Raw genomic sequence first — 27,794 nt, 5'->3', positions numbered from 1 at the left:
TAATGCAGAAGTCGCTATTTGCGAGTGCTTGCTCCTCCGTAAAATGCATTGTAGAGGTCCCCAAAAGCTGTTATCTCCATTGTAATCATGAATTAACAAAAATGTCTATTCTAACGCTATTAATCTTGCTGTAAAAAAAAAATTAAACCTTGATGAATGAGGCGTAACTGGATTTTTTCAACAGTGTATGTATTTATAATTGCTGCTGAACACCCCCACTGACCATGAAAAGTTAAATTTATAATGCTGTAATGTCAAATTTCTCTACAATGAAAATTTCCAATTGTTTTCAAACTATTTAAACGTTTGCTAACTTTAATTTTGGCTTCATCTCAATACAGTCATACATTTATTTACTCCCTGAACATGTAAGTTACAAATGAAGAATTTTAAATGCTTTTACCTTCCTAGTTTGTTGTGTTTCAATTTGATTGGTTGTCTAGTTGCTTGGCACCATCACTGCTGCTGCCCATTAAGACACCCCTTCAATTTGGTAGCAGATTCAAGTTACTGTGGATAAATGGAAAGTTTCTGTCAGAGATTGCTAGGTTTTTGTGGGCAACTTTCTTTGAGGTCAGTGGCGAATATTTTTATTTTGTTGCTGACTTAAGATGGAAAAATCCAGGACAATGTCAAAGGTAGTGCTAGAAATGAGTCGCTAGTGAGTTGATTTTGTTTTGAGGATGTTTAGCTCCATTGTAGGCACATCAGTTTCACTGCTACTGTCAAATGACAGTTTCATGTGAAATAGTAGCAAATAGTAACTTTTTGTCAGAACCTGCACAATCATTTTGATCATGGATGTCCTTCCTCGCATTCTACCTGAGAATTCCAGGAGTATCTTGAGGATTGGTTGTGTTCAAATGGTCAACCCAGAGAAAACTGCATAAAGTAAAGGAATTTTCTTTGCTCTCTTTCCATTTCCCATCCTGAAATTTGGGCGGTACAGTGGTTAGCACTGCTGCCTCTCAGTGTCAGGGACCCGGGTTCAATTCCAGCCTCCGGTCACTGTCTGTGTGGGGTTTGCACTTCCTCCCCGTGTCTGCGTGCGTTTCCTCCCACAGTCCAAAGATGTGCGGGTTAGGTTGATTGACCATGCTCAATTGACCCTAGTGCCAGGGGGTTAGCAAGTAAATGTGTGGGGTTACGGGAATAGGCCTGGGTGGGATTGTGGTCAGTACAGATTCGATGGGCCAGATGACCTCCTTCTGTATTGTAGGGATTCTATCCATCTAATACTGTAGGCCAGATTGCTGCATTTTATTCCACAGCTTGTGTTGCTTTCTGGTCTGTTTCTAACAATAGATTATGCACTAAAATGTGTCTGCAACAAACCAATGTTCCTCTGCTTCTTTTCCTTAGGCTCTGATCTGCAGTGCCTTTGTTCCAATTTACTGTGGGCTCATTCCACCGTCTTTTCGAGGAGTGGTAAGTCCCTTTTAGGCTTTTGAGAATATATGTCTTCAATTGTAAATTAAAACTCTCCTTTAATCTGAAATAGAGGGTCACATTTCCCAAAGGATCACATGTCCATAGGGATTGGATGTAGGTGAATTGAAATGTTTTCATTTCATATGGGAGCCTTTAAGAATGCTTCCTGGTGCAATTTGCATTGAAAACTTTTGTTTAGAAAATAACTCGTGAAGGGATTTTGATCGGCTGACACAATAGTATTTGTAATTTTCCCAAGTAGAACAGCAATTTTTCTGGTAGATCAATGTGATTGGCTTTTGTCTGTCTCAGGAGATGATGGACTGTGCCCAGGGCTTATGTTAGAGTCAATGCAACAAAACTGTAAAAGTGTCTCAAAGATTTCATCTCTGTTTCTCTAGAAAATAGTGGCAACTGTTTTGAGTTGATTTATTATTGTCACATGTATTAGTATACAGTGAAAAATATTGTTTCTTGCGCGCTATGGAGACAAAGCATACTATACATAGGGAAGGAAAGGGAGAGTGCAGACTGTAGTGTCACAGTCATTGCCAGGATATAGAGGAAGATCAATTTAATGCGAGGTAGGCCCATTCAAAAGTCTGATAGCAGCAGGGAAGAAGCTGTTTTTGAGTCAGTTGGTAGGTGATCTCAGACTCTTGTATCTTTTTCCCGACAGGAGAAGGTGAAAGAGAGCATGTCCGGGGTGCGTGGGGTCCTTGATTATACTGGCTGCTTTTCCGAGACAGCGGGAAGCATAGACAGAGTCAATGGATGGGAGGCTAGTTTGAGTGATAGAAATCTGGTAGACATCTTCACAAATGCTTCAACAATGTCATTTTGCATAGAGACCCAGAGTAGCTTTTCCAATATCATATCACTAACTGTGCTGTAGACAAAGTGCTCCCTTCCAGAAAGTCGAGAGAATCAGACAGCAATGGCCAAAGTATGACCTTGCATGGGCCCTTGAAGCATTGAAGCCCTGTAATGACTTCTTGAGTAGCCATTGCTTCTGAAGAAACTAAAGTAGAAAGTCCCAGTTTCATGTCATCTAATCACCATTTGATTTTTCTCATTTTTCTTTATCAGCCTTGCTGATAACCCATGCTTGAGGAAATGTGTGTTTATTGAACCCCAAAGTAAAGCATTTGATTTTCCAGAACATGCCCTGCAGTTCTTTCTGCTCCTAACTTACTATATATGCTGCTAGAAATGTGATTTCAGGGAATGGCCCCTTGATGTTTGCTGCCTCCAATATGAAGCCCTTTGAAATCAGTTTTTCTCTCTTTGGCGTGATGTTGAGATGGAGGAGCGAAGAAAGGAATAGCATGAATATAAAGGAGTTAATAAGATTCATGGTTAGTGGTAACAAATTTACTGAACTTAACAGTCATACTCTCCAAAAGTAGTCACTGTTAACCAGTGCTGTATTGTTGTTGACCACTAATGGCTGAAACACAAAGGACGGAATTTTCCCGTCCCGCCCACCATGGGAATCATAGCAGGCGGGCCGGACCATGCAAAGGTCCATTTGACTTTGGGCAGAAATTTCCTACCTTGGGGTGAGCGCAGCTGAAAAATCCTGCCAAGGTAATTACAGAAATCTGCATATGCAAAGCCACATAACTTACAAGTGAAGCACAGTTAAAATGAGCTTTTAGTGCTTCTACTGTTTTATCATTTGTGTGTTTTGCATTCAAATGTTCTTGTAATTGACTAGTATTTTTATAAAATATAACTCTTCATATAGCGTGTGTCCAGGTCATGCCTGTGTTAATACAAGAGACTGGATTAGAAATTATCATTGTCAGGATCAGTGATCTTTATTGTCAATATGGTTCGAAGATGGAGGCATTTTATTTGTCTTAGTTTGTTATTTCTCTCTTGAACCTATATTCCCTCTCAAACCTATTCTTCAATACTGTCTTTATAGATAAATGGGAGATTACTGAAAGCCCATAAAACCATTTTATAAAGAGCGCTTAGAGTTGGTTTTATCTTTGAGAGTTAATGGACCTTGAGCTATCTTGAAAAGTGAAAACAAGATAAATCAAATTTGTGCTCAGCTTTTAAACGCCTATACATTTTGGGATAAAGATATGATATGAAGAGAAGAATGACAGGGATTCAAAATCCCACAATTTTGAGAATCATGGAAAAAGAATATGGTGCCATGAATGCCATAAGTTTAGAATTCTAGAAAGGAAAGTTATAGGTTAGTGAGGGTGAGACAGATTCACACATGGGACAAGGTATACTGCAAAGTTTTTCATGCAATTGAGCTGACTTTACTTGGAAATGGAACTGGCACTCAAATGGGTGCAAAATCTAAAGTTGATTCTGTTTGAATTTTCTATGGGAGCCTGCCAGAATTGTGCAGCAGAATCTTTTGACCGTAATGGTTGGATGGTGTGATCAAGTGGGACTTGCATCACTCAGCATGTCGCCAGGTTTAATTCCTGGTCAAGCACTCTGGAGGGGAGGTGCCAATTAGGGACTGGATGCTTCCTCAAGTGCTGTGCTATCACTCCAATACCTGGTGATTTAGCAGCATGGAAAGATGTCATGGAGCAGATTGCCCTGGTCATAGTATGGTGCAGGCCAGTGAAGAAATCAGTTTAAGGGACATTATGTCAGGATCTTGCTTTTCCATCCTTTCAATTAAGTGAATTTTCTGTAACAAGACATTGACAGCTTTGCAAAGAACTGTGATGTGATGATCCAGTCATGAGTAGACCTTGAATTTGAAGCTTGTCTGTCGGGAACAACAGATGGACATATCAGGTATTGTAAAACACTGGACTATGAGGTGAATGGTGAAAATGCTTGAATCAGATTTTTGTCCATTCCTGTATTAAATAGACAGAAAAATCTAGCCCGATACAGAATGGATTTTGACTGCACCAAATAACAATTGCATTTTTGTATGAAAGCATTGATGAGTTGGCTACTTCTATTCAGCGGATTTTAAGTCACAAGTTCAATCCTATTAGCAGGCTGTAAGAAAGACAAAGGCAAAACTGTTGTAGTTAAACACATTGCCGGGGTTTGATCTCTGGTTCTGTCTCTGTATCCAGGCTAATAAGCAGCATTCAATGTGGTGCCCTTGATAAAAAGATTTAATTTTTTTGATTGTGGATTGATGGAAGCTTACTTTATTCCTTGTGAAAAATGTTGGAACTTAAATTTTATATGATTAAGGGAAATAAAATACAACATTTGATATGAGATGTTCTGTGCAGGTAAAAAATATGGGAAGTTATGGATAGAGATAAGGAATTAAAAGGGGAGAAGTTAGTTGTTGGGAAGTCCGACAGGTCACCAAGTTAGTAAGGTTATGGATAGTGAACTGTATGATCGCATTCAGAAAACCATTACCGTGCAGGACTTCAGACCCTCAGGAATTAACTGTGAGGGCTACAATGGTATTAGGAGCAATATTTACCTCTTAGATGTAGACAAGAACTGTTTTTGACCCCAACTGTGCTGATTAACCAAAGGTTTTGAGAATCAAATTCCAGTATTCAGCTTTATTCACAAGGCCCTTGATGAGAATGCATCCTAGTGTGACCTTAACTAACACCCAGACTTGGAATTACAAGTGGCAGCTAACATTTACAGTACATAATTACTAAACAATGACCATTGCAGACAAGAGCCACCACTTTGTTGAAATGCATGGCCACCACCATTGCTAAGTGTCCCATTCTCAATCCTTGAAGAGCACCCTTGATCAGAAAATTGAACAGGAACAGCAATATGCATTCATTGATGAGAGCAAAACAAAGGTTTGGTACTCTGCATCTAATGACTTCTTTTGAGTGTTTGTCCTATCTATAAGAAAGTCAAAGGTGCACTGGAATATTCAACGATCACCTGGATTGGTACTTAAATACTGATTCAATTTAAGAGAGAATAGTTTCGTAGATTGGGGCCCCTAACACCAGTGTCAGTATCCACCATTGTTTCACTGTGGTTGCAGTCTGTAAAATATACAGGGTGTAATGCAGTCATTCAAAAGCACCTTTCTTCCCTGTAACAATCTCCAAGAAGGACAAGATCAACAATGACATTGAAACATCATCACCTCCCAAGTCCAACACCATTATGACTTGGATACATGTCACTGGGTCAGAATTCTGACATCACCATGATTTGGGGAATTGAGCGATCCGAAAAGGAGGCTCATAATCATCTTTAAGCCACCATTGGATCCCTAAAAACATCAAACTAAATGGGGTATTGAGTTGCATAACAACAGCAAGATAGCGGATAATATAGGAAGCTATTCTGAGAGTGCAGAAAACATTGGGCAGGTTCTAGTTGAAATGTTGCACACGTTGGTTTTTTCAGCAAGAGTTTAAAAATGAATCTCCCACACTCTGTGCACTGCAGAGTGCACTGGTGTGAATCACTCTTTTTTTTTTAAAAAAACCATGGGTGGGACCTATCCCTGCTGGAGAGGCGGGAAGAGGCTAGCAGGCCAGGAGATTTCAATCCCAGGCCTGCTAATACCATTTAAATTATATTTAAATTGTTTTCTGCAACTCTGCACTGATTTCCAGCGTGGAGCTGACGGTGCCAGAAATCTGGCGCTGGGAGACACGCAGAGGCCTGAACACCCAGCGCGAATCTCGCGAATGGGCCGCAGCTAGAGACTCCCGGCTCACTCTGCTAAATAAGCAGCGCAGCGGGATGGGAGAATCGCCCCTATACGTTTAGTGTACGTAACAACGGTAATACAGTGATCATGGGAGATTTCAATCTACGTATAAACTGGATAAACCTAATTAGCATAAATGCTGTGGAGGATGAATTCCTGGAATCGATTCAAGCTGGTTTTCTAGAACAGTTTGTGAAAGAACCAACTAGGGAATGGGCTATTTTAGAACTTGTGTTGTGCAATGAGAAAGGGCTACTTAATAATCTCATTGTAGAGGAGCCTTTTTGAATTTATTCATGGGATGTAAGCATTATTGGAAAGGCCAGCATTTGTTGCCCATCCTTAACTGCCCTTAAAAGCTAGTTCCAAAGCATGACTTACCCTGCATATCTAAAAGGTTAGAAATGAATTTTGCCCAGTTTTGGGTGCTGCACCATTCATATTATATCCCTATCAACTTCTAAGGAACAGAGGCCTTGTGAAACTCTAGCCCAGTGCTAACTGGTGACTCTAGTTGAGAGGTTTGGTTCAGTACATATAATGAAAGTTCTTTACTTGAACAATTATTGCTGGTGCCTTTGCATTAAATTTTTTTTACCTTTTTTAATTTTCTGATGCCAATATCCTTCTTTCAAAGGTGACAAAAATGCTCCTTGTCAAAAACAACATCAGTGTAAGATATGCAGTCCCCTTTCAAGAAGCAAGTGTTAATGATCTAAGCAAAGGACTAGCATGGAGTTCCTGTGCTTACTGCATAGATGACAAGTTAGGAAGCACATATGATATCCAAAGAACTGCTGAATCTTCGTTGGAGCTGAAAGCTTCACCTCAAAACTCTGATCTGAAAGTCATGGCCTTTATGTTTAAAATGAACCCCCTTCTTTTGTTAGCGCTATGTAGATGGAGGGATCAGCAACAACTTGCCTCGGTACGAATTGAAGAATACAATCACTGTGTCTCCGTTCTCTGGAGAAAGTGACATCTGTCCTCGAGACAACCCCTGCAACTTCCATGAACTGCGAGTGACCAACACCAGTATTCAGTTCAGCCTTGGAAACCTGTATCGACTGACTCGAGCACTCTTCCCTCCAGAACCAAAGGTAAATGGTTGATGTTTAAAAGTTAAAAGTACTTCAGATGATTGAAATGTTAAATAGTTTATTAAGTTTAAAATAGGAGTTGCTATTAGTTAGTGGATTATTTTTGAATGTGTGTTACCCGTGTTTCAACCATTGCCCTTGAATCAAAACTAAACTTAGCCTTTCTGAATTTTCCCACTCATTTCTTCAGATTAATTATTTTTAATGGTTTATTAGCACATTCGAATGTTATTCTGACTAGTCTACCTTGGGGTGTACATTACTGGTCCACAAATCTTATTTCATATTGTCATAAATTTAGGATCTTTGGGGCAGGGTGGGGGAAGGGCAAGATTGCAGTCAAAGAAGCTGAGGTTTTCTTATTGGGTTCAGAGGAAATTAAATCCTCTTTTTGTGGTAGGGCTGACCTGGCATGGAATCCGCTGAATGAAAACTGTGACTCTAAGCAGCAAAGCAACTTGGGCAATTTTTAACTGGTCACCTATATATGGTTTTCTTTGCATAGGCAGGAAAGAGTTAAATTTCCTTGCAAAATTTCCTGCTCATTATGCCAACTATGACCCACGTATGTTCAGGCTGGGTGACTTCAGTATCTACTGTCTCTCCCTCTCCAAAAATACATATTTCTTTTTTAAAAAACTGTCTAGTTTTGACACTGCACAAAATAAAATCCAATTCTGAAAACAGCTGTTTCTTTCATACAAAAAAAATGAATATATGCATTATAATTAGGAGCAGGAGTAGGCCATTTGAGCTGTTCAGTGAGATCATAGCTGATCTGGTCATTTAAATGGGAGACCCCTTTATTTTTTAAAGTGTGCCCCCTAGTTCTCACTTATTGCAGAAGGGGAAACATCTATTCAGCATCCACCCTGTCAAGCTCCCTCAAGATCTTAATAGATTTCAGTAAGATTAAGTCTCATTCTTTGAAACTCCAATGGACAAAGGCCCTGTCCAACCTTTTCTCATAAGATAACAGACCCCTGCATCCCTGAATTCTAGGTATCAGCAGATTGGAACTTCTCTGAACTGCTTTTAATACAGTTTTATCCTTCCTTAAATAAAGGGACCAAAGGTGTACACAGTACTCCAGATGTGGTCTCATATGCTGTGCTCTTTCAAATGCTGTTTCCTAGTTTTTCTATAGGTCCATCAAAATAATGGGCGAATTTTCCCATTCTGCCTGCCAAGGGAATCGTAGCGGGTGAGGGGCGGACCATGGATAGGAACGTTGACCTTGGGTGGGATTTTCCGGTTTCGGGGCCAACGCGAACGGAAAATTCTGCCCAATGTATTGATTTAGTAGGAACAGGAAGTATATGGGTCCAAGAAACAAGGCAGGTCTAGATCCTTCATCTGGACGTTAATCTATATTCTCTCTTTTACAATTGCAACTGCACGAGATGTATACTTGCAGCATTTTCTATGCCTATTTCAAATTTAGACATTGTTCTTAATTCCATGTGACCTTTCTTTAGTAAGTCTATTCTAGTTTAACTGAATAATGAAAAGCACATGGCCAGCTTGTGAGTGGGGAGTTAAAACATGCAGCTGGCTTTTGTGTACTGTTTAGATTTCTACTGTTACTATTGTCTATTGTTGAAATATGTTGCATCAATTTGCTTTCTTGGAATAAGGCAGAATGTCTATGCATATCTGGAGATTTGTGCAGGCTGTCTTTATATAAAAAAAACTTGATGCAACTTATTTTTAGGTGCTTGGTGAAATGTGCCATCAAGGTTATGGAGATGCCCTTCGATTCCTCAAAGGAAATAGTAAGTCTTGATTTTATTTTGCAGGATTTAGATCTTAAATTAGTTTTTAAAAAAGTAGTGTTCATCTCATTTGTTAGGATAGTTTCCTATATTTGTCTTACTTAAAATTTCTTAGGAGTAGGGCATAGGTTTTTCACAAATTGTATCTTTTCTATAATTTTAAGAAGTTATAAATTTAGTATAATTCATCACTCATCATTTTTCAAGTGAACATGATTTTGGATGTATTAGTATCACTTGTACAAAGCAGAATTGTTAAAATTATAATGCAGATTAAATCCTGACCTGACAGAGTAAAACGGAAAAGATTCCCTGGAGGAGAGAACCTTGCTCTAGTTTACTCCAGAAATAATTAACTTCTTAACTCCTGGATTTGCATATCAAAAGCCAGAGGTGGGATTTTCTAGCTGCGCTCGCCCAAGGTTGGAAAATCCCACCCGAGGTCAACAGACCTTTGCATGGTTCGTGTCCCACCCGCTACGATTCCCGTGGCGGGCGGGACAGGAAATCTCTGCCCATAGTGTCTTTACACCAGTGGAAAATTTTGAGTGTGCAACCCTCCGAAGTATTGACATCTGTTTATTTTAATCTCCATCACGTGGGTTGAAGCTGCAATGTTAGCTTTATTAAAATCTTTTTTATTTGTGAGCCAAGTTACCCTGTTTCTGTTTGCTTCGCAGATCTACTTAAAATGCCCGTTCTATTAGATGATTTGACTCCCCTCCCATTAGTGAGGGTGGCCGCCACATCTTGCATCCAGAATCAGGACAATCATTACAGCACAACTCTGCTCATGGAAGAGGGTGTGGCAGCAACGGTCACAAATGGTGCTTCAACAATCAAATCCAAATCGGACAACAAACAATTGAGGAGGACGCATTGGTCATCAGCATTGGATGAAAGAATAATAGAGAATCTACCCCCAAGACTTCGTAACGGTACTGTGAAAACAGAAATGCTAGGCTCGAGTGCACAAATTCAATTGTAAACCATCCGTGTAAGCTGAGATTTGAAAAAATGTGACATGTTGATTCATTATATATGCATTCTGTTGTTAAAGTTCTATCGAGCCCAGAGTATATTTACAACCAACTAAAAGAGTTAAATTCTGGCATTTTTCCTTTCTCCCTGTAGCATTGCATGAAGCATGTAAAGAGAAAAGTGGTGTTTATGCACAGCTTAGCAACCTCTTCCTGGTTAGAATGGCATCCTACGTGATGTTACCGTACACACTCCCATTGGAATCTGCCTATTCTTTTGGCCGCAGGTATGTGTTTTGAGCAGCCTGATTCTACTGGCTTTACAGCAATTGATATGTTGACTTTACAAAATATTTTTACCACGATATAAACTTTGAATAGAAGAACAAACTTAACAATGGCAGGATTAAGACATACAGTTCCTCAAGCCTTTTCTGCCATTCAATAAGATCATGGCTTATCTCTTGGCTTTGCTCCACTTTCCTGCCTGTTCCCCAAAACACTTGACTCCAGTATAGTCCCAAATATATGCCTCTTAGCCTTGAATATGTTCAATGATTCGATCTCCACAGCTCTCTGACGTAGAGAACTCAGAAGATTCAAAACTGTCAGAAGACATTCTTCTTAATCCCCACCTTAAACAGAATCCAAGTGAGTGCCCCCTGATTCTATAATCCTCTCGGCATCTAATCTGTGCAGCTACCCTCAGAATCTTATCTTTCACTAACATCGCCTCTCCAGTGAGTATGGGTCCAATCTACTCAACCTTTCCTCATAAGATAACCCCTTCATCTCAGAAATCAATCTAATGAGCCTTCACTGAACTGTCTCCAATGCAAATATATCCCTCCTTAAATAAGGAGACCAAAATTGTGCTGTACACATGACGCATTTGAGCCACTGGAGAAAACTTGTATATTTATTATTATCTTTGCTCTGTAATGCCTATTTGGTAGCATTAATCTTTGTCTGTGGAACTCTGCCAATGCCTTGAGGAGGTTCTGTAGGTGTGAGCATGTACAAAAACACATCAAAACTCCAATGATCTGCGCAGGTAAATGGGCCAGTCAGCAAGTACACCTCTGCACCAAATAAAGCTGACTCCACAAAAATAGTACTGAGTATAATCTGCGGCAGGTGCAGACACTGACTTGGACTGGGTGTGGGGCATCAGACAACATACCTGACATTCTATCACTTTTTATTACACTACACCAAACTACTTACAAAATGGCGGGGTGGGATACAGATGAATTGGTGCCATAGTTATAGTGAATTTATTTAAGGGGCCCGGGTTCAATTCCAGCTTTGGGAGACTGTCTGTATGGAGTCTACACGTTCTCCCCGTGTCTGTGTTGGTTTCCTCCAAGTGCTTGGGTTTCCTCCCACAGTCCAAACATGTGCAGGTTAGGTTTATTTTGCCATGCTAAATTCTCCCTCTGTACCTGAACAGATGCCGGAGTGTGGCGACTAGGGGATTTTCACAGTAACTTCATTGCAGTGTTAATGTAAGCCTACATGTGATGCTAATAAAGAAACTTTTTAAAAGATACAGCGCAGGAGACCATTGCACCCATCATGTCTGTGCCGGTTCTTTGCAAGTGTTTTGTTACGCTCAGCATCTTTTTGGGGTAACAATGCAGCTGTTGCCGAGAAGCACTGGCAGCGAAATTTAAGGCATGCAAATATGAAATATATTGTAAATATATTTTTGTTTAGTAGAGGCCAACTAACTGATCCCCATTGCGTTCAGAACAGTTTGACTTGGAGGACAAAAACCTGCCACAGTTCCCAGCCAGATTACTATGCAGTGATACCAATAGAAAGTGTGATGTGAATTAGCCTTGGCTGTTCCTGTCCTCAAATACCCTGCTAAGACATAATAGTTTAACTCCACTGTGGAGAATGGCCATTTCTGCAAGACACTGGAAGGTTGCCAGCCTATATGGAGCATTGCGCCAGTGTGAGGGCAGGAGGCTGTGTTTTCTTAAGGTAATTAGTAAGTTTTGATCTCAGTTACTTTACAGGCTTGGCTCTTGTGTTAAGAGTGCTGTTTGACACATTTGGCGGGATTTTACGGCCTCGCTCATCCCCAAAACCGTAAAATTCCACGTGAGGTAAATGGACCTTCCCATTGTCCACACCTCACCCGCTCTGATTCCCGTGGCGATGGGGTGGTAAAATTCCGGCCAATGTTGCAAAGTGTACTCAGCATCTCATATAGCACTGGTGTCAGATTTTACCCATGTGCTGTTGACACCACAAACATTGTGGGTGCAGTTATATTATAGAATCCCTACAATGCGGAAGACGACATTCGGCACATCGAGTCTGCACTGACTCTCTGACAGAATACTTTACCCAGGCCATCTTCCCTTCCCTATCCCTGCAACTCCACACATTTACCATGGCTAATATATCTAACTTACACATCTTGGGACACTGAGAGGAAATTTAGCATTGCCAATCCACCTATAAGAACTAAGAGCACGAGTAGGTCATCTGGCCCCTCGAACCTGCTCTGCCAATCGATAAAATCATGGCTAATCTTTTCATGGACTCCGCTCCACTTACCCATCTGCTCACCATAACCCATAATTCATTTACTGTTCAAAAATCTGTCAATTTTAAACATTCAATGAGGTAGCCTCAACTGCTTCACTGGGCAGGGAATTTCATAGATTTATAACCCTTTATAATATCTCTACTTTCTCAGAAGACTAAGGAAATTTGGCATGTCAGCTACGACATCTCTCCAACTTTTACAGATGCACTATAGAAAGCATTCTTTCTGGTTGTATCACAGCTTGGTATGGCTCCTACTCTGCCCAAGACTGCAAGGAACTCCAAAAGATCGTTAATATAGCCCAATCCATCACACAAACCAGCCTCTCATCCGTTGACTCTGTCTACGTTTCCTGCTGCCTCGGCAAAGCAGCCAGCATAATTAAGAACCCCACGCACTCCAGATATTCTCTCTTCCACCTTCTTCCTTCGGGAAAAAGATACAAAAGTCTGAGGTCACGTACCAACCGACTCAAGAACAGCTTCTTCCCTGCTGCTGTCAGACTTTTGAATGGACTTGCCTTGCATTAAGTTGATCTTTCTCTACACCCTAGCTATGACTGTAACACTACATTCTGCACTTTCTCGTTTCCTTCTCTGTGAACGGTATGTTTTGCCTGTATAGCGCGCAAGAAACAATACTTTTCACTATGTTAATACATGTGACAATTCAAATCAAATCAGACCCTTTGGGTGAAGAAGTTCCTCCTCAACTCAATTCTAAATCTGCTCCCCCTTATTTTGAGGCTATGGCCCCTAGTTCTAGTTTCATCCGCCAGTGGAACCTCCCTGCTTCAATCGTATCTATTCCCTTCATAATTTTATATGTTTCTATAAGATCCTCCATCATTCTTCTAAATTCCAATGAGTATAGTCCCAGTCTACTCAGTCTCTCCTCACCAGCCAACCCCCTCAACTCCAGAATCAACCTAGTGAATCTCCTCTGCACCCCTTTCTCAAATAAGGAGACCAAAACTGTACATAGTACTCCAGGTATGGCCTCACCTGCGCCTTATAACATAACCTCCCTGTTTTTAAACTCCATCCCTCTAAGAATGAAGGACAAAATTCCATTTGTCTTCCTGCAAACCAACTTTTTGTGATTCATGCACAAGGGCACCCAGGTCCCTCTGCACAGCAGCATGCTGCAATTTTTTACTATTTAAATAATTGTCCATTTTGCTGTTATTCCTACCAAAATGGATGACCTCACATTTACCAACATTGTATTCCATCTGCCAAACCCTTGCCCACTCATTTTATCTATATCCCTCTGCAGACTTTGTATCCTCTGCACACTTTGCTCGATCATTCATTTTAGTGTCAACTGTGAATGTTGACACACTAGGTCCCCAACTCCAAATCATCTAAGTAAATTGTATACAATTGCCGTCCCAACACTGATCCCTGAGGCACACCACTAGTCACTGCTCACCAACCAAAAAAACACCTATTTATTCTCACTGTTTGCTTTCTCTTAGTTAACCAATCCTCCATCCATGCTAATACATTATCTGTAACGCCGTGCACCTTTATCTTATGCAGTAGCCTTTTGTGTTGCACCTTGTTGAATGCCTTCTGAAAATCCAGATCCCCATTGTCCACCGCACTCGTAATGTCCTCAAAGAATTCCAGTAAATTAGTTAAACATGACCTGCCTTTTGTGAACCCATGCTGTGTCTGCCTAATGGGACAATTTCTATCCAGATGGCTCGCTATTTCTTCCTTGATAATAGATTCAAGCATTTTCCCCACTGCAGAAATTAAGCTAACGAGCCTATAGTTACCTGCCTTTTGTCTACCTCCTTTTTTAAACAGCGGCGTCACATTTGCTGTTTTCCAATCTGCAGGAACCACCCCAGAGTCCAGCAAATTTTGGTAAATTACCACGAGTGCATTTGCTATTTCCCCTGCCATCTCTTTTAGTACCCTGGGATGCATTCCATCAGGACCAGGAGACTTGTCTAGCTTTGGCTCCATTAGCTTGCCCAACACTACCTCTTCAGTGATAATGATCGTTTCTAAGTCCTCACCTGCCATAGCCTCCTTGTCATCAATTTTTGGCATGTTATTTGTGTGTTTCATTGTGAAATGCCTCGTCCATTTCCTCATTTTCCATTATTAAATCCCCCTTCTCATCCTCTAAAGGACCAATGTTTACCTTAGCCACTCTTTTTCGTTTTATATACTTGTAGAAACTTTTGCTATCTGTTTTTATATTTTGAGCTAGTTTACTCTCATAATGTATCTTTCTTTTCTTTGTAGTTTTTTTTCCTGGCTTTCTGTTGACCTTTAAAGATTTCCCAATCCTCTAGTTTCCCACTAATCTTTGCCACTTTGCAGACATTATTTTTCAATTGGGTTCCCTTTTCTACTTCTTTATATATCCATGGTTGATTTATCCATTTTCCTACAGTCCTTCCTTTTCACTGGTATATACTTTTGCTGAGCACTGTGAAAAATCGCTTTGAAAATCTTCCACTGTTCTTTCATTGTCCCACCATAAAGTCTTTGCTCCCAGTCTACCTTAGCCAACTCCTCCCTCATCCCATTGTAGTCTCCTTTATTTAAGCACAAGACACTGGTATTGGATTTTACCTTCTCACCCTCCATCTGTATTTTAAATTCAACCATACTGTGATCACTCCTTCCGAGAGGATCCCTATGAGATCATTAATTATTCTTGTCTCACTACACAGGACAAGATCTAGGAAAGCTTGTTCCCTCGTAGGTTCTATTGCATACAATTCGAGGAAACAATTGCGGATACGTTCTATGAACTCCTCCTCAAGGCTTCCTTGACCGGCCTGGTTTGACCAATCGACATGTCGATTAAATTCCCCCGTGATAATTGCTGCACTATTTTTATGTCATCAGTTTTTTTTTTGTTTATTGCCCACCCCACTGTGATGTTATTATTTGGTGGCCTATAGACCAAGCTTATCAGTGACTTTTTCTCACTATTTCTAATTTCCACCCAAATAGATTCAACCTTTTTCTCCATAGAACCTATATCATCTCTCGCTACCACCCTGATGTCATCCTTAAATATCAGAGCTACAGTACCTCCCTTACCTCCCTGTCTGTTCTTCTGAATAGTCTGATACCCCTGGATACTTAACTTCCAGTCGTGACCACCCTGCAACCATGACTCTGTAATGGCCACTAAATCATTCTCATTCGCGATGATTTGTGCTGTCAACCTTGTTTCGAATGCTACGAGCATTTAGGTGAAGTGCCATTATGCTAGTTTTTATACCTTTTTTAATCCTAACACCTCCATTAATAACATCTGAGTTCTCCTTCCTTTTAACTAATCTGCACATCTTCGGGTTGTGGGAGGAAACTGGAGCACCCAGAGGAAACCCCCAGTCACGGGGAGAATGTCAAGGCCGGAATTGAACCTAGGTCCCTCGAACTGTGAGGCAGCAGTGTGCCGTATGTAGGTATAGTGGCTCTTGACATAAAAATACAATTGATGCTGGAAATCTGAAACAAAAACAGTCTGCCAGACTGGTTAGGACATCTACCTGCACTAGGTTGGAATAAAGTACTTGTCTGTTTTCTAATGTCAGTTGGATGTTTATTTCAGGCAAATGCTGGGATGGTTGTTATTGACAAATGAATACCAATCACAATAGCTTGGTTGCTGTGGTTTCCATGTGACTAATATTCTTTGAAAATATTCCACAGGTTAGTGGAGTGGCTTCCTGATGTCCCAGAGGATGTTTGCTGGATGCGTGAACAACTATACATTATTGGTGATGTCATTTACCATCGAGCAACCAAGCGGTTTGGGCTGCAGTCACGTTCTTGGTATGTAGCTATATGGAAAATTTGTATTTATGTATTTCTATAAAGATAGCATCCACAAATGACTGAGGTTCAGCCATATTTTCTCTCTCAAAATAGGAAATGAGCAATATAATGGACTAAGACTTCAGTAATTTCAATTTGATTGGAAACAACAAAGTTGAAGGCAGTTTAAAGGATGAGTTTATAAGTGAGAATTACCTTTTGAGTGGCTCACAATCTTGGATCTCCATTACCAGGTTTTACAGGCCTCTGCAGGGATACCATATCTTTTCTTATTCCAAAATGAGGCAGCCAACCATATACGTTTTTAATATGCATCCTTCAGTGTCATAGTATGAAGATCTGTCTGGCGTACAGACCTTCAATCCAGGGCGTTGGCTATCGATCAAGTTTGGAGACCTGATTACCCATCAGTTTATAGTCCGCGCAAAGACAAGCTGAATTGTCTGGCTTAAGTACATGGCCCATTCTGCAAATTGCACCAGCCTTATTATACCCAAGATTTCAAGGCACCCTAGTTCAGTTTCCACCTTCTCCACAATGGAGTAAGGGACTGGCCTGGCTCTGAAGTACCTAGGTGTAGCGTCGAGGTCAACGTAGACCTTGGTCAGGGGAAAATAGAAGGTGCCTTCCTGAAAAACTCCAGGGAATTTACTGATAACTTTGTATAGTCAGTCCCCCGCACGCCTAGTGTGAAGATCTCCAACCAGTTGAGCTGAATCTGCTGGAGCCAGTCTCTCCCCATGAGGCTTGGTCTATGCCCCCATACAACAATCATAGAATCCCAACAGTACAGACGGAGGTCATTCGGCCCATTGAGCCTGCACCAACCACAATCCCACCGAGGCCCTATCCCCGTAACCCCATGTATTTACTCTGCTAATCCCCCTGACACTAAGGGGCAATTTAGCACAGCCAATCCACCTAACCTGCACACCATTGAACTGTGGGAGGAAACCGGAGCACCCAGAATAAACTCATGCAGACACAGGGAGAATGTGCAGACTCCACACAGACAGTCACCCAAGGCGGGAATTGAACTAGGATCCCTGGCGCTGTGAGGCAGCAGTGCTAACCACTGTGCCACCGTACCGCCCATTCAGCTTCACTCTTGGAATTGGTTTTACTGATTTCAGATTTCTTGAACCAGCACAAGCCTTAGTTAACAGCCATGAATCAGAGATGGTCAATTCAACCTGGAGTATCAAACCATAAAATCAGACGGAGGAGTCTGAGAAATTTCTTTTGGCAATTTTGTGTTATTTTACTGGGTGATTCAACTGTGGGCAAAACCTCCATTGTGCTCCAGTTAACTGAAAGAACGTTCGGAGAAGACCTCCAGATAACCATTAGTGTGGATTGTTACATTCACATTCTGGAAACCACATCAATAAAACGGGTGAAACTCCAAGTGTGGGATAGAGCAGGGGAAAAAGAACACAGAACCATCACACAGTCCCATCTCCAAACTCTACTTGGTGGACTGCTGGTACTTGATTTAATAAATCACCAGTCTCTTGACTACCTCAGAAAGCGGCTAGATGAAACTGGTCTTGTTCTTGACTAAGACGAGTTTATCTTCATTCTTGTTGGCCACAAGAGTGACCTGTCAGCGGAAAGGCAAATTTCACAAGAGGAGGCTGAACAGGTTGTCGCAGATTTGGGGCTGAGATACGTCAACAATGAGTGGGAGACAAGCTGATTGCTGTCGAAAAGTCACTGGGCCCACTGTGGTGCCTTTTAATTCGGAAAGATTCTCACATGCAGGTAGCTAGCCTGGCCTTTGTATCTTCCAGCCTCAGGAGTTGGATGCCCGATTAGAGGTGCTTATAGGTCTATTAGCCTATAATGGATACTGTGGCTCTTGTGTCCAGCTCTATCTTCAAGGGATGGCCATTTACTAGTAATTCCACCATTATCACGGCAACTTTCATTGTTACAATGTAATTCAGTTGTAGTGTCCCTGTCTCTGGAAGAGAGGATACCTGCATGATACACCCAGGTACTAGCCACGGTTTCTTTCCTGGGCAGCACACGTTTTGCCTGTTCCTGAAACTTCACCATGGCTGTGTCCTTTAACAGTGTTTGCAGTAATCCATCAACTGGCAACAACACTTTTCTGGAATATTTTAATACTCTTGGAGTCAGTACTGTCGTTCTTTGATTGTATGGTGAGGAGATTAGAGTTCCAATATTGAATGGGGCCCTTTAATACCTGATTGACACAAGCACTCTCCATTGAGGAGTGGTTGCATGAGGTCGCTCCCCCTTGTTGGAAGACATTGCTACCTGATACTGTTTGTTGCTCTCGAGCCCCTTTCTCTGCATTCTCAAGTGACAAAGCTATCTCGACAGCTTTATTTAAAATCTAAATTGGGTTCTGCCAACAGCTTCTTTTGAATGGTTAGGCTATTATGCCACATACCAATCTGTCCCACAACATTTCATTGAGGTGGTCCATGTTTGCAGTGTTCAGCTAGTTTCTGCACCCTAGGCAAGAACTCAGTGACAGGTTTCCCATGGGTTCTCCTAGCCATGTTAAAGCGATATCTCTGGAGGATTACCGAGGGCTTCAGCTCATTGTGGTTTTCTACCAGATCTACCACTTCATTAAAAGTTTTTGAATCAGGCATCCAGATAGGTCAGACTTCATATCACACTGAAAGTTGAGGCTCCGCATGCTGTCAACAATATCACTTTTTACTTTTTGTCCTCTTAAATGTTGTTAGTGCGGAAGAAGCATGTGCTCAGTGTATCAGGCTCAGTCTTCCCCACTGGTCTTATAGGACTCGAGTTTCCTGAAAATGTTTTCTTCCTACCAGAAAAATTCTTAAGGTTATCCAGAGAGAAAGATGGTGGAAATTTTTTTTTCCTCCTCGTCAATGCAGTAATTCAGCCAAATGCCAGATTCCTGTCACCAAAGGAAAAGGCTGCTGCCGCGGCTTACAGTCAGGTAGTCTTCACCTCAGGACCTACAATTCCGGTCTGGGTAAAGTTACAGGCTTTAAAACCCCCATGGCTGCATCCCATTGGGCGAGTTTCCACTCGCTCAATAAGGCAGCTTATACTCCACTAAGCCCATGGGTACATCTATTGATGATTTCTCCTGTGGCCTTCGTGGTGGTCACAACAGTAAGTAACCAAATATCCCAAGGAATGAGTTTATGGTTTGGAAATGAGTTGTCATTTAGTAAACTGAACACAGTGATTGCCAGGTGAGCAACATGTCCCACCTTTATATATCACACCAATCTGAAATCATGGCATCAACCAAAGAATTTTCCACATTTAATTGAATTTTGAGTTTCAAATGAGTTTTGGAAAATCTAATAGGAGTGGCCTTGGAAGGTGGTTTCTCCCATCGGCTGTCAAATTGATTTCCACTACTTTAATGGCACCCTATTGTTTTTGAACACTACATTCTTTTGGAGAAAATACAAGGAATATATTTTTTATCAAGGCAATTGTGTAGGAATAAATCATTTTATGATGATCAACTCCATTTCAGTGTTCTAATTTGAAACATGAACTGAATTTCTTGTAATATTTGCTTTATTTTCCAGTATTCAGCCTAACATACCTCTGAGAAAATGCTTGAGCCTACCGCTTACCTCAAACCACTACCAGCCTTGTCTCACTTCTCAAATCTCCGCTGTGGAACTTAACTCCCGGCACTATGAGTTACCCAGCTCCTCCGATCCAATGGTACACCTATCTGATGCTTCAACAAGTGTGTCTGGCAGCTTCAGGCAACCAAATCCATTTCTTCGCTAGCTCAGATGATTTCTGAGTGGTGACAGGAAGATTGCAAAGACAACTGGCCAGGAAGTAATTTCTAACATGGTTCAGAAATTGGAATGACAATCCTAAAAGTGGCCCAATGATTAATTTGATGAGAAGTGTGTGGGTGCGTGTATGTGCACGGTGATAATTCCTTCGCTCAGTTAGAGGAAACTTCTACTGGTTTCAAATTAATAGTTTTTAAAGCTGCTTCTAAATTTTGTCATTACACAGAATTGTTGTCACACCATCAAACTGCTTTCTGGAACCTAAACACACATTATGAATTGACTAGGGCTATGACTTACATTTGCACTTTACTGTTAACAGTTTCACAGCATTAATGATTAGTGCCCAACTATTTATGGTTCATCAACTCAAATTGATATTTATAATTTTAAAAGCATTGATATTCTGATACCTTAAATAGATAATTTACGTATACAACAGAATACTGGACTTTAAACTACCTGTAGTGGTTTTCAAGTTTAATCCATGTATTAGTTTTACCTCATTCCTTTATACATATATTGTCATTACCTGTGCACTCCTACCTGTGCACTCCTTTTAGTTTGCGTTTGATTGCAGTTTGTTAACTAAAGATCTTGTAAGAAATTTATTGCTATAATTAATATCTGTTGAGTGTTTTGCCTTTTGGGGCACCTTGCATATTTAAATATTTGTAAATGCAGAGAAATCACCATTGTCTAATTTCCCAATTCAGACTTTCAATCTAGTACAAAAAGTTGTCCTTCCACATGTTCTACTGATTCTTATGATTTTCTTTTGGCTTATATCAGTCTTGCACTATCAGAAATATTAAATTCAATTCATGTTTGTACTGTACTTTATTCCTGTGCCTCAAGCATTATTGTACCAATTGACACAGTAAGAAGTCTCACAACACCAGGCAAAAGTCCAACAGGTTTATTTGGTAGCACGAGCTTTCAGAGTGCTGCCCCTTCATCAGCTGAGTGATATCCATTCACCTGATGAAGGGGCAGCGCTCCGAAAGCTCGTGCTACCAAATAAACCTGTTGGACTTTAATCTGGTGTTGTGAGACTTCTTACTGTATCAATTGAGTAAGTTTTACATTTGGAGCATTTGATTATCTGCTGCTATGCATTACCAGTGATGGTACATGGGGCTTCCATTGGATGAACTTTTCTACTTCAGTTTCTGAATAATGTGGGTATATACAGTATATGTGTCTTAAACCAGAATGTACCTTGTTCATCCCGTTGAGATGACTGAAAGCCTGAAGCTGCTGGGGGACAAAAAGTGATATTTGCACTTTCTCTAATAAGACAAAATTGTGTCACTGGTGCTATTTTCACTGATTTTTAGAAAAATTAATTATGAGAATCTTATGATGTGCCTTTTTTATTTGTCAGTACCAGTTATTGGCAAATACCTCTTAATTATTCCAAGTCAGCATTTGAACACGATACCTTTGTATTTCTGTTTGCCTCCCTCCATGTGTAAACGTAATATTGAATAAAACCATTATTATATTTGAGCAAAATTTCTGATATTGTTCATGTGTGGTCTATACAGGAGTGTGTATTTCTAGAAAGATGTAATATATGCCTTCCCTTGTATCTGTTCCCAAAATGAGTTATTTATGGTCTCCAAAACTGGCTTTTTTTAATGATCCTCCAAGATCATCTCTTCCTTATAGTACCACGTTCTCTGATTCAACATTCATGCCATGCAATGTCTTATAGTATTATTATACTCATTAATCTCTTGTAGCATTGCACACAGTAAGTCGAGACTAAAGTTTTATTTATGACGAAGCAGGGGATAAGGTATCAGAAAATTCTGAAAGTACTCAGTGAGTCTGGTAGTATCTGTGGAGAGAGAAACAAAGTTAACATTTAAGGTCTATGATTTTTCTTTGGAAAGGTGTGATATCAGCCTGCTCAATTCAGCCTCTCCCATCACTAACCTATCTCCCTCTGAACGGATCCAACCCTAACACGACCACCCTTGTCAGCAGGATTTGATGACAGTGGTATCATCTGGCATCCTGATTTCTACATAACAGGGGCTGAACATTAATTTTCTGACACTTCCACTTTCCTCCAGACCATAGCCTCACCCTCTGAATATAAAGCCATTGTTTGTAGGTCTGTCACGGTCCCTCCATAGCCTCCAATCTCATAATTCCCACCCCCCGACCCTGGGCAAAAAACAAACTGAACACTTCTACCTCCTTCCCAAGATCCACAAATAGGACTGACCTATCGGAGCCCTTGTTTCTGTCCCACTGAACTGACATTCTCATTGATCAACATTTTTCCTCTCTCTCTCTCTCTCTCTCTCGCTCCTTCTAACTACATCAGTGTCTCTTCCAATACCATCCTTATTTTCAAGTTCTGATCAAAGGTCATTGACCCGAAATATCTCCACAAATGCTACTTGATCTGCTGAATATATTTCTAGCATTTTCTGTTTTTAATGTGGATTTTTAATATCTACAGTATTTAGCCCCCATTTTAAAGTCCTATATTCTAATGTTTTTACATAGAAATCATAGAAACCCTACAGTACAGAAAGAGGCCATTCGGCCCATCGAGTCTGCACCGACCACAATCCCACCCAGGCCCTACCCCCATATCCCTACATATTTTACCCGCTAATCCCTCTAATCTACGCATCCCAGGACACCAAGGGGCAATTTTTTAGCCTAGCCAATCAACCTAACCCGCACATCTTTGAACATAATTCTGTACAGATTAGCAAACTTTTGTTTACATTTATATTAGAAACAATATAACAAAACATGATGTAAAGTAAGACTCTTAATATTACTAGTTGCTCTCCCATGTCATTATACATGGGCAAAGCTCATGTATACTCTTCAAATAGATTAGGGTTGGAAGCTGGGGTATAATGAGATAAGGACATCTCGTTCGCAGAGTTGGTACAGACTCGATGGGCCAAATGGCCTCCTTCCGCACTGTAGGGATTCTATGGAAATACATGTTCAGTCCCCTTTCCAGCTGAGCATTCTTCTCTTCCATTTTAATTAATTTCTATTTTATATATTCAAATTTGCAAACTGGGGACTATAGCAAACATGAGGAAGAATCCAGCAAAATACAAAACATTAGAAAACTTGTAGTGTGGGCAGTTAAGTGGTAAATTGGCTTTAACATAGATGAATATGAAATGATGTTCTGCCTTACAAGATAAAATTGAATGGGGTAAAAGAATTAAGGGATCCATGGATACAGATCAATAAATCATTAAACACAATATTACAGGTAACCGAAACAATTAAAAATGCTAAGCTTTGGGGTGTGATTTCTAGAAGCATAGAATTCAAATGATTAAAGCTTTCTTAAACTTGTATAGGACCTGACCACATCTAGTATGGAGATCAGAACCGTGTGTAGTATTCTGTGAAAACACAGTGCAAACAAGATTTACAAGGACAGTACCAGAACTGAGAGAAGACAGCTATCGGGGAAGATTGAACAGATTATTTTTATGTAGAAAAGAGAAGTCTTGCAAATGACCTGAAAATTTGGCCTTAAAAATTGAATGAGTTGGACAGGATGGATGTGGAGAGAATGTGGGAAACTTGTGGGAAAATCCAAAACTAGGGAGTGAGAGTATAAGATTATTACAAAGAAGGAGAAATTTTATTGCCCCGGTTAAGATGTGGATCTCACTACCTTGGGAAATGGCTGCGGAAAATAGGGTAAGATGTTTTCAAAAAGGAACTAGACAAGTACATGAGAGAAACCGGAATAGAAAAAATTAGATGAAGGTTTGTGTGTGTGTGTATATATATACGTCCAGCATAGACTGGCTGGGATAAATGGCCTATTTCTATGCTGTATGTTCTGTGTAAACGTCTTGGGTACACATAATGGTAACTCTTCTTGCAAAACTCTCCTTACAATTTCACTCATGCAATCTGAGGCACTGCAGCTCACTTCAGAGAATCCCTACAGTGCAGAAGGAGGCTCTTCGGCTATCTGAGGAGTTGCAAATGAGGCTGAACATTGTGCAATCATTGGCGAACGCCCCCACTCCTAACCTTACGACGGAGGGAAGGTCATTAATGAAGCAGCTGAAGATGATTGGGCCCAGGACATTACCCCGAGGGACTCCTGCAGAGATGTCCTAGAGCTGAGATAACTGACCCTCCACAATCACCACCATGTTTGAACCAAGGCTGTAATGATGTCAGGAGCTGAGTGACCCTGATAAACCCCAAACTGTGTGTCACGGTGCAGGTTATTGCTGAGCAGATGCTGCTTGATAGCACTGTTGATGACCCCTTCCTTCACTTTACTGAGGATCAATAGTAGACTGGGTAGTAATTGGCTAGGTTGGATTTGTCCTTTTTGTGTACAGGACATACTTGGGCAATTTTCCACATTGTTGGGTAGGTGCCAGTGTTGTAACTGTAGTGGAAAAGCTTGGCTAATGGAGCGACAAGTTCTCGAGCACAAGTCTTCAGTACTATTGCCGGAATGTTATCGGGGACCATTGCCTTTGCAGTATCCAGTGCCTCCAACCGTTTCTTGCTATCACGTAGTGTGAATCGAATTGGCTGGAGACTGGCATCTGAGATGCTGGGAACCACTGGAGGAGGCCGAGATGGATAGAACATAGAACATAGAACATAGAACATTACAGCGCAGAACAGGCCCTTCGGCCCACGATGTTGCACCGACCAGTTAAAAAAAAAAACTGTGACCCTCCAACCTAAACCAATTTCTTTTCGTCCATGAACCTATCTACGGATCTCTTAAACGCCCCCAAACTAGGCGCATTTACAACTGATGCTGGCAGGGCATTCCAATCCCTCACCACCCTCTGGGTAAAGAACCTACCCCTGACATCGGTTCTATAACTACCCCCCCTCAATTTAAAGCCATGCCCCCTCGTGCTGGATTTCTCCATCAGAGGAAAAAGGCTATCACTATCCACCCTATCTAAACCTCTAATCATCTTATATGTTTCAATAAGATCCCCTCTTAGCCGCCGCCTTTCCAGCGAAAACAATCCCAAATCCCTCAGCCTCTCCTCATAGGATCTCCCCTCCATACCAGGCAACATCCTGGTAAACCTCCTCTGCACCCTCTCCAAAGCCTCCACATCCTTCCTGTAATGTGGGGACCAGAACTGCACACAGTACTCCAAGTGCGGCCGCACCAGAGTTGTGTACAGTTGCAACATAACGCTACGACTCCTAAATTCAATCCCCCTACCAATAAACGCCAAGACACCATATGCCTTCTTAACAACCTTATCTACTTGATTCCCAACTTTCAGGGATCTATGCACACATACACCTAGATCCCTCTGCTCCTCCACACTATTCAAAGTCCTCCCGTTAGCCCTATACTCAACACATCTGTTATTCCTACCAAAGTGAATTACCTCACACTTCTCCGCATTAAACTCCATCCGCCACCTCTCGGCCCAACTTTGCAACCTGTCTAAGTCTTCCTGCAAACTACGACACCCTTCCTCACTGTCTACCACACCACCGACTTTGGTGTCATCAGCAAATTTGCTAATCCACCCAACTATACCCTCATCCAGATCATTAATAAATATTACAAACAGCAGTGGCCCCAAAACAGATCCCTGAGGTACACCACTTGTAACCGCACTCCATGATGAATATTTACTATCAACCACCACCCTCTGTTTCCTATCCGCTAGCCAATTCCTGATCCAATTTCCTAGATCACCCCCAATCCCATACATCTGCATTTTCTGCAGAAGCCTACCATGGTGAACCTTATCAAACGCCTTACTAAAATCCATATATACCACGTCCACTGCCTTGCCCCCATCCACCTCCTTGGTCACTTTCTCAAAAAACTCAATAAGGTTAGTAAGGCACGACCTACCTGCCACAAAACCATGCTGACTATCACCTATCAATTCATTACTCTCCAAATAACTATAAATCCTATCCCTTATAATTTTTTCCAACATCTTGCCGACAACAGAAGTGAGACTCACCGGTCTATAATTCCCGGGGAAGTCTCTGTTCCCCTTCTTAAACAATGGGACAACATTCGCTAACCTCCAATCTTCTGGTACTATACCAGAGGCCAACGACGACCTGAAGATCAGAGCCAGAGGCTCTGCAATCACTTCTCTTGCCTCCCAGAGAATCCTTGGATAAATCCCATCCGGACCAGGGGATTTATCTATTTTCAGACCCTCCAGAATATCCTGCACATCCTCCTTATCAACTGTAATACTGTCTATTCTACTCCCCTGCAACCCAGTGTTGGATCATCCACTTGGCACGAATGGCTGAAGATTGCTGTGAATGCTTCAGCCTTATCTTTTGCACTGATGTGCTGGGCTCCTCCATCATTGAGGATGGGGATATTTGTGGAGCCTCTTCCTCCAGTGAGTTGTTTAATTGTCCACCACCATTCACAACTGGATGTGGCAGGACTGCCGAGCTTAGATCTGATCCGTTGGTTGTGGGATCGCTTAGTTCTGTCTATCATTTGCTGTTTTTGCTGTTTGACATGCAAGTAGTCCTGTTTGGTGGCTTCACCAGATTGATACCTCATTTTTAGGGCTGCTCCTGGCATGCCCTCCTGCACTCTCCATTAAACCAGGGTTGATCCCCTGGTTTGATGGTAATGGTTGAGTGGGGGATATGCCAGGCCATGAGGTTGCAGATTGTGCTGAATTACAGTTCTGCTGCTGTTAATGGCCCACAGTGTCTCATGGATGCCCAGTCTTGAGTTGCTAGATCTGTTCGAAGTCTGTCCCATTTAGTACGATGACAGTGCCACAGATCACGATGGAGGTTATTCTCAATGTGAAGATGGGACTTTGTCTCCACAAAGACTGTGTGGTGGTCACTCTTACCGATACTGTCATGGGCAGATGCATCTGCAGCCGGCAGATTGGTAAGGATGAGGTCAAGTACGTTTTTCCCTCATGTTGGTTAATTCACCACCCGCTGCAGACCCAGTCTAGCAGTTATATCCTTTCGGACCCGACAACTTGATCAGTAGTGTTGCTGCCAAGCCACACTTGGTGGTGGACATTGAAATCCCCCTCCCAGATTACATTTTGCACCTTTGCCACTCTGAGTGCTTCCTCCAAGTGTTCAACATGGAGGAGTACTGATTCATCAGCCAAAGGAGGATACTAGGTGGTAACCAGTAAGAAGTTTCCTTGCCCATATCTAACCCGAAGCCATGAGACTTCATATGTATACATATCCAGGGCAATAATAAATCATATTGGAACAAGAGGGCACTCAACAGATATCTCTACCATTCTGTGTTAACTCAATATAACAATTATTCAGTGTTACCTTGAGGTTTTACCCTGCCTGATTGATGCTCTGTAATAACAAAGCAAAAACATATTTGTATTAAGAGCTTAAGTTCTCACTGAGGAGACTTCAGGCCATATCCACTTCCAACAACCTGCTCTGAAAACTCTGCTCACATTTTGACAACTGTGACAAATTTCACCAAAGCAACCGAGGCAATAGACAACAATCAACAACGTGGTAAATCAAACAACCCACAATATTTTTTTTTAAAAATCAATTTGTCCTCTCTCCCAATGTTAATAGACATTTAAAAAAATTCAGGATCCAGATCTTTGGCAAAAACTAATCATTCCTTCATTGGGTCTATGTGTATGCCGGGTTTTGTTGAAATT

General features: G+C 41.2%; 1 protein-coding gene and 1 pseudogene across 1 annotated transcript in view; both read left to right on the top strand.

Annotated features, from left to right (window-relative positions):
• pnpla3 (patatin-like phospholipase domain containing 3) overlaps window positions 1-21,632 on the top strand; it is a 29,685-nt gene extending 8,053 nt beyond the window's left edge. Inside the window, exons 3-9 of the mRNA XM_078220126.1 lie at window positions 1,363-1,428; window positions 6,985-7,194; window positions 8,909-8,969; window positions 9,650-9,907; window positions 10,104-10,236; window positions 16,208-16,330; window positions 19,894-21,632. Coding sequence (XP_078076252.1) covers window positions 1,363-1,428; window positions 6,985-7,194; window positions 8,909-8,969; window positions 9,650-9,907; window positions 10,104-10,236; window positions 16,208-16,330; window positions 19,894-20,104 — 1,062 coding nt within the window. The 3' untranslated portion in view covers window positions 20,105-21,632. The remainder of the gene's footprint in view (window positions 1-1,362; window positions 1,429-6,984; window positions 7,195-8,908; window positions 8,970-9,649; window positions 9,908-10,103; window positions 10,237-16,207; window positions 16,331-19,893) is intronic.
• Window positions 17,502-18,032, top strand: LOC144499023 (ras-related protein Rab-39B pseudogene; annotated as a pseudogene).
• Window positions 21,633-27,794: the final 6,162 nt, after the last annotated feature.

This window comes from Mustelus asterias, chromosome 9 (genome assembly GCF_964213995.1).
Source record: "Mustelus asterias chromosome 9, sMusAst1.hap1.1, whole genome shotgun sequence".
Lineage (NCBI taxonomy): Eukaryota > Metazoa > Chordata > Chondrichthyes > Carcharhiniformes > Triakidae > Mustelus > Mustelus asterias.
The sequence above is the reverse complement of the archived record's forward strand: the minus strand, read 5'-3'. Positions and strand labels throughout refer to the sequence as shown.